Source organism: Lineus longissimus, chromosome 17 (assembly GCF_910592395.1).
Source record: "Lineus longissimus chromosome 17, tnLinLong1.2, whole genome shotgun sequence".
Lineage (NCBI taxonomy): Eukaryota > Metazoa > Nemertea > Pilidiophora > Heteronemertea > Lineidae > Lineus > Lineus longissimus.
Genome location: NC_088324.1, coordinates 9,447,001 through 9,459,901, shown reverse-complemented (window position 1 = coordinate 9,459,901; position 12,901 = coordinate 9,447,001). Strand labels below are relative to the sequence as shown.

Sequence of the window (12,901 nt, the reverse complement as noted above, 5' to 3'; positions counted from 1 at the left end):
ACATACCTTGCTTTTTCAAAATCTGTGCAAACCTTTGCATTGCCGTGAAGGCTTTCCAAGTATACGTCCAGAGAATCGCCCAGCCGACGTGACTGAGAGAAAAATAAAACTGCTACCGAAAGATTTGTCTTGACCAAATTGGACATCTTCAGCCTCCAGTACAGTAGAACCTCTCTGTTAGAGAAACCCCCACAGACTGATGAATGATGTCCATAATCGAGAGGTGTCCTAATCCAAGGTAATAATCAACGGAAATCACCAAATTGGGACCGAATGCATTGGAGAGGAGTGTCAGCTAAGGGAGGTTTCACTCCATGGTCATGCCTCGACTAGATGGAGGATAGTTGTCAATAAAAGAATTGAAACAATTTGATAAAGTCTATTGATCTTTTACAACTTTTATTCAGTATAGGATGCCCTGCTGTTTACAGAGAAGTGTGTCCTGTTTTGAAAATTATCTACAGGGGACTCTTCATTAACCCTAGGTTGCTATCTTGTCCAACCCCTACCGGTTACAAACTCTGACACCATTCTTGTACCATTCTGCATTGCAGCCCCCACAGTAATTGGAGCTAGAAATTGAGAAAGTGGTTTAGGTGTATTTTATTGTAAAACCAGACAGGCATTCTCATTGCTCAAATAGTGTACCCTATACATGATCTATATGATATGATCTACACACCCCATCATGACTGATTGGCAAAGCACGTTTTTTCAAGCCATTTCCAGTAGCTTTGGGATCCAAATTCGACAAGATCAGTTTGTGACCTATTGACCCCCCCTCCCAGCTACACCCATGTGCATTGTATTATGTTAATGTCAAACCAAAGGAACAAGTTTCCTACCGAGACGGTACTTCAGACATATAGTCACCAGTTGAACTTACCGACAGACTGCACCATCAACACCACATTCCGAGACCTGGCAAGGAACAGCGAAGCAATGCATGAAAACTAAACCATCGGGGCAACGTTCAATGGTGGCAGCTGTGGAGAAAGGGGGAAAACCTTGGACTTCTGGCACAATCTGAATGATGACATCTTTGACCTTACGGTCATAATGCAATAGGTTTGGTATCTCAAGAATTTCTATAAGACACGAGTATATACTCTGATATCAAAGTGCAAACTTATTGATGTATTTGTCAGCCAAAATTGGTAAACAAGCGAGTTTTACCTTGTGTCTCCTGAGAAACTGTAAGACAAGAATAAGGCATGAACATTATCGAGGGTTTTCAGGAGGCGGCGAAAAACCCATGTTTCACCAAGATCCAGGAAAATTTGGACAGGGCAGAAAATTGTGTCAGGATTTGCGAGTTAGTATTTTGTCCAGGAAGAGCGGGTGTATACAAAACCAAGACCTAAGACATAAGACCTAAGACCTAAGATCCCCCGAAGTACAAAACTAAGACCCAGGTACAAAACTAAGATCCCCGAGGTACAAAACTAAGACCCGGGGAGCCAATTCCAAACTAAAATTTTGAAGAAAAATATCAGAGTCTTAGTTTTGTACATCAGGGGATCTTCGTTTTGTACGTACAAAACTAAGATCCCCGAGGTACAAAACTAAGACCCAATTCCAAACTAAAATTTTGAAGAAAAATATCAGAGTCTTAGTTTTGTACATCAGGGGATCTTAGTTTTGTACGTACAAAACTAAGATCCCCCGAGGTACAAAACTAAGACCCAATTCCAAACTAAAATTTTGAAGAAAAATATCAGAGTCTTAGTTTTGTACATCAGGGGATCTTAGTTTTGTACGTACAAAACTAAGATCCCCGAGGTACAAAACTAAGACCCAATTCCAAACTAAAATTTTAAAGAAAAATATCAGAGTCTTAGTTTTGTACATCAGGGATCTTAGTTTTGTACGTACAAAACTAAGACCCCTCGAGGTACAAAACTAAGACCCATGATTTCTTTCCAAATTCTGCCCCTCTTTCGAATTCATTTTGATGTAGTAATATCACCTTTGAGATGCATGCAGTTGCTCCATCTGAATAATACCTCCATATGCACTATGCAGGCACGACCGGTCATCACTCTAGCATATACTCGAGCATATACGGCCTCCATCCAGCTCCACAAAAAGTGGCGAAACCGGTGCAATACTCCTTTGAGTCATTCGGAGGAGCGCCGTCATCGGAAGAGTTGGAACGAGTAAAATATGAACGTTTTCTTATCCATCAATTACATACTAACCGAGTCAAACAACGTTATTGCAATATAGGCCGTTATTTAATGAATTTACATAAATCGATCAGAATATTTTGAGAATTGTGTACAAAATATTTGTGGGAGACTTAACTGAAAATATACCAAGAAGCAAAATGAAAATGTTCCTTTGGCATTTAAGTGTACAGAGTCGTCAAACACAGCTTTTACAACGAAATGAACATGGGTTGTATCAAACATCCATGCGTATGTACATGTTGCATATAACAATACATTATACACAACAGAGACTCCCTTCTTACCTCAACACACTACTAAGCTATTTCATTTATGACTTGTAAAATGGGAAATTATTACTACATCAAAATGAATTCGAAAGAGGGGCAGAATTTGGAAAGAAATCATGGGTCTTAGTCTTGTACCTCGAGGGGTCTTAGTTTTGTATGTACAAAACTAAGATCCCCTGATGTACAAAACTAAGACTCTGATATTTTTCTTCAAAATTTTAGTTTGGAATTGGGTCTTAGTTTTGTACCTCGGGGGATCTTAGTTTTGTACGTACAAAACTAAGATCCCCTGATGTACAAAACTAAGACTCTGATATTTTTCTTCAAAATTTTAGTTTGGAATTGGCCTCCCCGGGTCTTAGTTTTGTACCTCGGGGGATCTTAGTTTTGTACCTGGGTCTTAGTTTTGTACTTCGGGGGATCTTAGGTCTTAGGTCTTATGTCTTAGGTCTTGGTTTTGTATACAACTCAGGAAGAGCTGAGCCATTGATCTTTCCATTTCTCCTGTCAAATCAACTGCTTTTAAGAACAGAGATCCTCCAAAAATCGGGAAATGTCCCACCCCGGTCTAAACTGAATCAGAAGCCAACTGAACTCTGTCAGTGTTGGCGTGATTATGGTCAAATATCGTAACAACACTTGGGCGGAGAAATCATTGCAGCCGCCATCATTAAGTTTACAGGCCGCTTAGAACCAAATTCGAACAATTCAGGTTTCCCCCAAGATTTCGTGACTGGATGATCACACAACTGATTTGCTTATCTGAGGAATATAAGACAAAATCTTAATCATTGTACCGCTTCAAAAGGCGTTTTTAGAGCTGTACAAATGGTTTTATCTTCAAGAGGCTGTAGTGTAAACGTAATGGTAACGATTGTACCTACCACAGAAGTAAACAGCAAATACTAGACACAGGGCAAGCTTCATGGTTTATCTGGTGATGTCCCGGTTGGTTGTGATATCAAGAGCGTGAAATAACATGGTCTTATAGACCAAACACAACAGACCATACGGTAAAGGGGTCAAATGTCCCAGGTGAGATTTGATAGCCAGGCCAGGTGGACTGTCCTCAGTGTTTTAATTTTTGCACTAACACAGAAGTTCTTTTAAGGCCTACGCTTGTCATCAAATATTGAAATTTGTAATGAAATTTTGAAACTGTGTAAATATGTACTGAATATGAAATTTCAACAATGGCAATTGGTAGACAGTTATACAAATATTTAAACATCGAGTTTCAGCAAATTTATATGCACAAAAACTGCACCAGAGCATTGTGTATGATTGCATTTCTATTTTCCTGGACCAACAATAATTCTTAACCCGTACCCCTTTAAGGGTTAAGAACCCTATTTATCAGGCCAAAGTTTCTGCCCTTCATAATCCCAGGCCCAACTCAGTTGTGAATAGAGATGAAAAAAACCGAACATCTGGACCTCTGCCCAGAATTCCTGTGGGGAAAGCATTTTAGAAGTCACCTGCAAAAGTTGGAATGTAGAACAAAATTGTCATGAATGTTGATAGTGCAAATTGTAAAAAAACACAATCATTATCATCAATGTTGACAGTGGAAATTTGATAGAGAGAACCTTCAGCATGTTAAAAGACACCAACAAGATAAATCATAACGGACTCAATTTCTGTCCCAAATTATTGCCACATGAAATACAGACATTAAAATCGATGAATCGAGGGGCAAGCATCCTTCTCAGTGCCAAAAAAAGTCGGCCATGTTGCCAAAAAATGACATCAACAGCACTGTGTCAACGACAACCCCTCGCCTTGACAGAAGGTGACATTTCACAACAGACCATCGTATGATGTCAAACGATAAAAATGGCAATCTTCATGAACTATTGCGATATTTGAGCCAAACATAAATGGGCCCAAAAAATCCATTAGCGATCTGAAATCCGCTTGGAACTTTCAGGGTACAGTTGAACCTCTCTATCAAGGACATCACGGGGGGGGGGGAGGGGGTGTATACAAAACAAAGACCCAAGACCCAAGACCCACGGGACTGATAAGTGATGTCTTAAATAGAGAGGTGTTCTACAAGTAGAGAGGTCAAATTGAATGGAAACAACCTAAAAAAGTCCTACCTTCTTCGCCGTGACTACACTCTACAGCAATGAAAAGCAGCACACTTGCTGCCACTAAAAACAGACTCTTAAAAGAAAACTCGTACAGCAACTTTTGAACTTGTTTTCTATTTATTGCAACCAGCCATAAAGCAATAATTTACATGCACATCAGGCCACGATAGACTGGTTTGAAAAAACGAAGAAAATGTAACTGCCCCTTAGTGCTAGAAATCTCTGATCAGCAGGTTCAATTTTGATCACATGTAGGTCATATCATCCAATTCCTTTCGCAGGCATGCAAACAAGCAATTTCGTCGCATGCAATTAAGGTTGCAGGTTGCAGTCATTTGAATGGCTTGTTTGCCACCCGTCATGGTCTGGAATTTTGACATATATGTGGCCCTTGCGGAACAACCCACGGACAACAACAACAACAACAACAATGCAGGTAGCGCATGTTGAATTATCTATTTTTGGCGGCTATTTTTAATGATGATAATATGCCGTACGACATCTTTATTTGTTTCCTTACAAATTTTTCTATCAAATCTTATTAGAGTCCCATCTGCTTAGCTTTTGTTAACAATTCCCGAGAAATTATCATCCGTTGGATTTGAGCGGTGCCTTCGTAAATCTGAAGAGAGAGAAATAGAAAAAGAGTCAAGCTAGATCTGGAGTAACTCTGAGCGTGTACCATCCACTGACATAGAAAAATTTCAATAAAAGTAATGAAATGAAATGAAATGAAATGATAACCTTGCTGAGACTTGGTTCAATGTAGGAGTTTACATCCACAGTTCAACCTCATTATATAGGCAAGTTCGAGGCCAACAGCCAGAGCAATTTTTACAACAATTGCATTACTGACATAGGCCAACTCGAATAATGTCTTATTACAGAGCCTCTCAAACTTGGCATGCAAAGAGGATGGCCATACCCTTCCATGAACCTGGCAAGATTACAACAAGCATGCCTTTTCCAAAAGACTGTCTGAAATGTTCTTGCCTGCAAGCATCAGATTTTCACTTCTTCAAGACAAAATTCCAGCCAGAAACCTAGACATCGCAAGGCACTCACCTGATAGATTTTTGCATCTCTCATCAGCTTCTCTGCTGGGTATTCAGAGTTGAAGCCATTGCCACCGAAGATCTAAAGAAGAAAATAATGGAAGGTGTGAACATATTGAATTGAAATGTCAACAGGACATCGTACAGGATTTTTAAATTGTACTTTTCAAAACTGCACATGTGTGTAGGAACAGATTCTTAACTGACCTATTGTAGAATGTACAGAAATAACATTAAATGTAAACAGTGTTTATAAGGAATTCCAGGTCACTTCTTGCTTGAAAGAAATGATGATCCCTTAAAAGATGTCTGGCCTATGGATATCAACTGAGGGCAGGATTTAACATGTCCACCACACTGAGACCACAACTCCGAACACCACAAAACTGATAAGTCTCCTTTGGAATCGTCTTGAAAATTCACATGAATGATATGATTAGGGAACGGCTGAGAAACTGGCCCAGAAACCCCAGTGATATGCATCACTTCGATAAGCATTACAGACAATCAAGAAGAACTGGACAACATCAGCAAGAGCTAACGCAGAATTCTCCACAAGGCTAACTGTCAGGGTGTCCCACCCTACCTTGCCCTAGAATACGATAGAGGGTTTCTATAGGCCCTTCCTACCTTTCACACTGGCAAAAGTTATTCATATCGAGGTACCACCGTACATTCAGCATAAATCAGGTAGAAAACCCGGACTAAGAAAGGGACATACCTGGACAGCATCAGTTGCGCATTTGTTTGCGACATCAGCAGCAAGGGCTTTGGCGATACTGGCATAATATGTGTTCCTCCGGCCCTGGTCAATCTCCCAGGCAGAGCGCTGCATCACAAGCCGGGACGTCTCAATGCCTATGGCCATCTCTGCCAGCATGAAGGCTACAGCTTGGTGCTAAAGAAGAAGGAAGAAAATGACTTTCTGTTTGAAAAATCAGAAAAAAATTATAGTAGTTCTTCCTACCCTTTTTAATCTCCCAGGCAGGTCGCTGAATAGTCATATAATATTAAGACTCTCAGTGCATATCTTCTATCAGTTTGATTAGATTTTAAGCAAATCTGCCATAAGCGTTGTCAGTTTATCCTTTAGCTTGCTGGCAGATTGCTGTAATTAAGAGTCACCCATTGGGGAGTACTCGCTGTATATTAGTTGCGTATAGCCCTGGAAGTCTTGTTATCAATTTGACGATTGCCATCTATGTTAAGAAGGTTAAAACTTGGCGACTGAATAATAGAAAATCTCATTGCAAAAACTCTAGCCTAATGTTAAGAATGAGCTCTCCGCCTTTGAAATTTGCCAAAAAAGTACAAATTCTTTACCTCACAGATAAGCTTTCCCATGGTTTTTCTCTCCATTGCATATTTCGTCGCCTCATCTAACGCTCTCTGGGCCAGCCCAACAGCTCCTGATGCTACCTGAATAGAACAACTAGTTTGGAGAAGGCAGAAATGAGGTGAAATATGACCCAACGCCGTCCTGTTATTGTTGATGGCAAACCCTCCATGTGAAAGTGGCCAAGTTTTGCTATTCTGTTGCACTTTTGCACAAGGTATCACTCAAACAGGGAAATGCTCCGGCAGTACATTTACAAAGGCAGTGGAAATGTCCCGCCTACTTTCTGTTCTTTCAATAAATAGGCCTGATATGATAGTGACATTAGCTGAACATGACACTGGGCCTGGGGTAATGAAATAGCATAACCACACAGTCATTAATCATTCACGCACACACCACAGTGAGAAATTCTGTCGGATAAAGATTTCATTCCAAATCGAACAAAAGGGCAAATCGCAACCAGAAGACTGAGATAAGAACCCTTTAAACTACATTTCTTGATACACATTGCACACATGCCAGATGGGAGGTGGTTCTTGGTCAGAACACACCAGTACCCCATGCATAACATGCCAGCAGAGTCCTAGGGTGAGGATGGTCGGACCACCTGTCTACGCCATACATGTAACAAGGAATTATTGTCCACTACACGGCCTCAAAAGAGTGTTGACTATCACTTATTGAGACAGGGATAAAAGAAGTTACTAAGCTTGGCTTAGACCAGATGGTTTGATATGTTAAACTTACCGAAGGTCTTGTTTTATCAAATGCTCCCATGGCAATTTTAAAACCGACGCCCTCTGAACCAAGAACATTCTGGAAGAAAAAGTAATCAATTTTATTCAAATGTTCTCTGCCGAGCTCACTTCATTTCTACTATCACTTTAGCTCATTTTAAGAGTGCACAGTGGTGTACAGGTTTTAGTGCAGAACTCACAACCAGAAGGGTAACAGGTTAGAATGCCAAGCTGGCTAAATTGTCCTCTCCATGTTCGAGCTAAAGAGCGTAAAGTGGAAACTCCCCTAGCAGACAACTGTGTTTCTAGCAGGACACGCTCTCTGTCAAGGACAGTGATATTAGTTATAAAAGAGTTCTTTCTATATTATTCAATCTCTGTATTAATCAGGACACCACCTCATTAGATTAAGGACAGCATTTGCCTGTCCCACTATATAAAGGCTACCATTGGTATTATACTTCTTTTTGTCCCCCACTTTGAACTCGTGCCGATTCTAAGCGACATGAACAAGGGGCTCCCCACATTCCTGACAGTTATCTTACCTCCTGTGGTACAACCACGTCCTCAAAATTAATCGCTCGAGTGTCTGACGCCCGTTGGCCCATGTTCCATTCCTTCTTTCCGCGGGTCAAACCAGGACTGTCACCATCTACAATAAAACCTGTCATGGCTTTTCCGGCAGACTGACCGGGGTCTGTCCTTGCCAGTACGAAGTACCAATTAGCATAACCTCCGTTCGTTATCCACATCTTTGATCCATTCAAGACCCATTCGTTCCCCTTCTTCACGGCTTTGGTTTGAATATTTGCAACATCTGAGCCAGCTCCAGGCTCCGTCACACAGTACGCCTGAAGAATGGAAGAAAACATAGGGAAACTGGATCATGACTAATGCTCTCATTATTCCATTACACTTGCGAAGCAGAAACAGTTTAGGCTATATCAAAAACTCCAATATTTCCGGCCTCTAACTCCAAAAGTTACTTTTAATCATCAAAAGGAAACAGCTTGGCAAATTAGGGTCAACAAATCCGCTAGGCATTCGAAGATACAATATTTCAACCCAAACTGCACAAGGCATATATACGTGAAGTGAAAAAAATATGCAGTAACACTCATAGTTAGTGTTAACTATGACAAGTTCACAAATTGGCTTGTTTTCAACTTTCAGCAGACTTGCATTGTACAGTACTACCGTTTAATGGCTGATGCAAACCTGGTGGACTTTCAAGATTTTCAAGGAGGAATTTGACAATTCATTACAAATATCGTGAAAATAAAATGTTTGGATGTACTTTCCAGTTTACAATTTTTGGGATTAGGCCATAACTTACACACATGAGTGGCTCCTCAATCATTCGCCCCAAATATTTATTTTTCTGAGCCTCGTTTCCGGATAGGATGACTGGCATTTGCTGAAAATGGACAAAAGATACTTAATTTTAAGAAGAATGTTATTGTTAGCACTGTATGACTGATGTATCCGCGTGGTCACAGATTCGGGATCATCCACACATGAGAGCACAAATGAGACAAAGGTGAAAGATGAACTTGTTGGACTTCATCTCACGTTCTTCTCTTTTTTCCGTGGCAGCACTTATTGGGTGCCAGCTAGCTCATTGGTTGATTGCAGGCAGATGTGATTTCCTTACAAAATAGAAATTAACCTTGCCTGCGACTTACCCCCAGTGAATTCGCCTCGATTGCCGTGGCGATACCAGTGCATCCATAAGCAAGCTCCTCTGCAATCATACAGGTGTCGAAAATACCAAGTCCAAGCCCACCTGAAACAAAATTCCCCTGACATGCCTGAACAAAATGACCAAAATTCATTAGATCATTTTCAGGAAATAAGTGTGGCGTAACTTCATATCACGTAAATTTTACTATTGTTCTAATATAAAATTCCTGTACACTTTTATACAAAAACAACAGAAATAGTTTAGGCTATATCAGGTATATTAAAATTATTAAAATACTAAAAACTAAAGGTAACAGCTGAGCAAATTGGGGTCAACTTGACAACAAATCTGTATTTTTTTAAGTGAGGACATTATGCTTACCCTGCTCTTTTGGAATATGTCCATTCATCAGACCAAGTTCCCAGGATTTCTTAATAATTTCCGTAGGGTACTGCAAGAGAGATATGGTTTTAGCAAAACAGAAAATGTATGAAGCAGAATTTCTCCAAGAACACCCTCGGGACTGATACAATGTAGGTATTGTATTGTCCTTGAAAGAGAGGTGTCCTGATTAGACAGGGCAAATAGAATAGGAGCAACCGATTAGGAACCAAAGCTAGTGTCATTAATACAGGAGGTCCTTATTAGAGAGTAGGGAGGTATCCGCTAAGAGAGGTTCAACTGCAAGTAATTGGTAGGCCAGCCAGTATTATTTCATGCATTAGCAATCGTAGTCTGAACCTACCTCTCCTGTTTTGTCATGATGAGCCGCGATAGGAATGATTTCCTCACGAGCAAACTTCCTGGCAAGTGTCTGGAACTCTCTCTGTTCGTCAGTCAGTTCTGCAAATCAACACAAATAACAACAAAATCATTGCAATAAGAATCTTTTGAAGGCAATAGATCATCCATTTTGGGTATTTTGTCAAATGGACTAGGCATGATATTCCGCTACAATTGGGCATTCAAAGTTGTCAAATGGACTAGGCTATATATTTTCCTATAACTGGGCATTTAAAGTTGTCTTGACTGAGCATATTGGGCTTGGAAATTTGGGACACTAAGAGATGATGTATGGCCAGAGAGACAAATCACAGAACACTGTGATCTGGAGAAGTCAAGTTCCTGCTCGACGCCACTTTCGTATGAAAATGAACATCTGCTCATGCCCCTATTCATTGTTTCTACATATCTCCAATATCAACCATATCACAATTATTTTCCACCAGAGATCATTCCTTAAAAAAAACCTCAAGTCAAAGACTCACCAAAACTAAATCCACCAGATACTGCAGCTGCTTCCACATCAGCTGCTGTTGAGAGACATCGTCGCCCAGCACGAACAGCATGGCGGCCTACCTGTATGAAGCATGCAAACACAAATTAAAATATCATTATTACCCCCACTAGAAATGTCAAATTGTCATATGGTAATTATTATGAATTAATTTCGAGTGTGCATAAAATGATATTTTAACATGTAAATAATCACGACCCCCATGTTCATACACATGAATTCGCATATATGAGTTTCATGATACAATCTCTAAGAAGTGTATCTCTAAGCATGTGCTGTGTGGCTTGTTGGAAGAATGCAGTTTTTAAACTTACATATATAGATTCACTTTGGATATATAGTCCAAAATTCACTTGATCTTGCGCATTGATTAATGATAGAGCTGTCCGAATTCTTTACTCCATAAAATTTTCACGCAAGTACCATCCTGCCAAAATGGGATTGGGACTGAGATCCCAAAGCTACCGGAAATGGTTTGCAACAGCCAACAAGATGTTTTGCCAACCAACGGACGGTGCATGCATGACATTTTGACCTCACAATGCATAGCGCTGTTGTAATCTAAAGTCATGTATTGGACAATAATGGCATAACCTAACTATTAAGGACACCTCTATGATGCGGACACCTGCGCCCAGTCCCGGATCCGGGTGGCTGCAATAGAGAGGTTGTACAGTGCATGTGTTGTCACTGTCACTTGGGTGTGTTTGTAATTACATAAATGTAAGTTATTCGATTGGGGGGGGGGGGTATTAATTTCATATGCCCTGAACCGTATGATAAGGAATCCACAGTCAGAGACCTCTGTGACCCTAAACCTAACCCCTTCGACAATGTTTCCGGCACTTGATTGATTCAGTGGCCATATTTGGTTGGACACTTGATTGTTGACATTTTGACAGATTTTAGATTTGTTTTGCAAAAATTTTTTAGGCTCCTTTCAACCCAAAAAAAGTTCACATCAAAACAACATAATCAGTATCAAACTACACCAATCGAATCCTTGTGATATGTCACGTATGGCCGAATCTTATTATCAACCCTAAATCTACCAGAATGTAGTTAAAATTACGGGAAATTAGGACACGAAATACTACCAGACTGAAAAGAGATGCCATTTTCATCTTGTTGTGGTGAATTCATGTACACAAATGTACAGGTTGTGTACAAAATGTACAGAACAATGTTGAATAACTGCAAGGTCAAAGGTCAAAGACCAAGCGCCATGTGTTAGGCCTATATTCCCTTGCATCATAGGCAGAAGCTAATTTGTATGCATTTATATATTTGATTAGATGAACGCAATGTCAAACCAACGAGACATAGATAACGATAACAACATCAAAGAATATATTATAAAATGAAAACACAGTCCATGAAAATGTCAAAAAGCACGTGTTGGTTCACATTCTCCAAGCGTCGTCAATGGTGATCATCGTTGCCAAGTCACACTCGACCCACTGACTCTGAGAGAATTTCAGCGGGTGCGTGTAAATTGGACATTAGGCCCGGCGCCCGGGAGATTGGTTGGTCCATTCTCAATGTCCATTCTCCAAGCGTCGTCCAATGGTGAGAAGTCGCACTTGACCTACTGACTCTGAGAGAATTTCAGCGGGTGCATGTAAAATTCGACAGACGGACCGAAGACCGGGAGATTGGTGTTGGTAGATTCCAGCAGACGAATTTTTACCACACCATGGCAGTCCCAGGGGTTTTGATTGTCACCCTTGACAGTTTGTTTCAGTGATTTTTTACACAGTCATCATCCATAGCAAAATGACTTCAGTGTCTAAAATCGTACAATTACCCCACATGCCCCTATTGTCGGTTGGTGTCCCCTCCGGCTCCGTGATGATGACAGATGAGACAGACGAGCATTGCGGCGGGCGATTGCCATTGGAACAATCCTCTAGTCCGATGGGGACAATCATCTAAGACACTCGTCCCCGAGTCCGAATGGGACAATCTCCGTCGGCAAGTCTCTCAAGTCAGCATGGATGGGACAATTATCCCAGACAATCAGTCGGGACAACTAATGATACAGTTGTCCTTGGACAAAGGACAACAGAGGTTGCCAAGTTCGACAGTACCAGACAGTGAGACACTGTAACCAGGACTTTCATTCGCCAAGCAGATTGAAGGATATTCTCTCTGCCAACACAGACTTCCATTACTCTAGCATCACAGGTGCGTGAAAAGAGCAACAATTTAAAAATAGTGATCGATCAGATG

The 12,901-nt window shown here is 40.6% G+C and overlaps 1 protein-coding gene across 1 annotated transcript; it reads right to left on the bottom strand.

Annotated features, from left to right (window-relative positions):
- Positions 1-378: 378 nt before the first annotated feature.
- Positions 379-12,081, bottom strand: LOC135501176 (medium-chain specific acyl-CoA dehydrogenase, mitochondrial-like). Its single transcript, XM_064793073.1, has 15 exons — positions 11,767-12,081; positions 10,641-10,731; positions 10,118-10,215; positions 9,754-9,823; positions 9,374-9,474; positions 9,025-9,105; positions 8,234-8,539; positions 7,699-7,767; positions 6,936-7,031; positions 6,334-6,510; positions 5,623-5,694; positions 3,346-5,179; positions 1,177-1,194; positions 887-986; positions 379-572 (listed from the first exon to the last, which is right to left on the bottom strand). Exons 1-12 carry the CDS (start codon positions 11,791-11,793, stop codon positions 5,099-5,101), a joined length of 1,269 nt encoding a protein of 422 aa, XP_064649143.1. The 5' UTR covers positions 11,794-12,081; the 3' UTR covers positions 379-572; positions 887-986; positions 1,177-1,194; positions 3,346-5,098.
- Between the last annotated feature and the right edge of the window lie 820 nt (positions 12,082-12,901).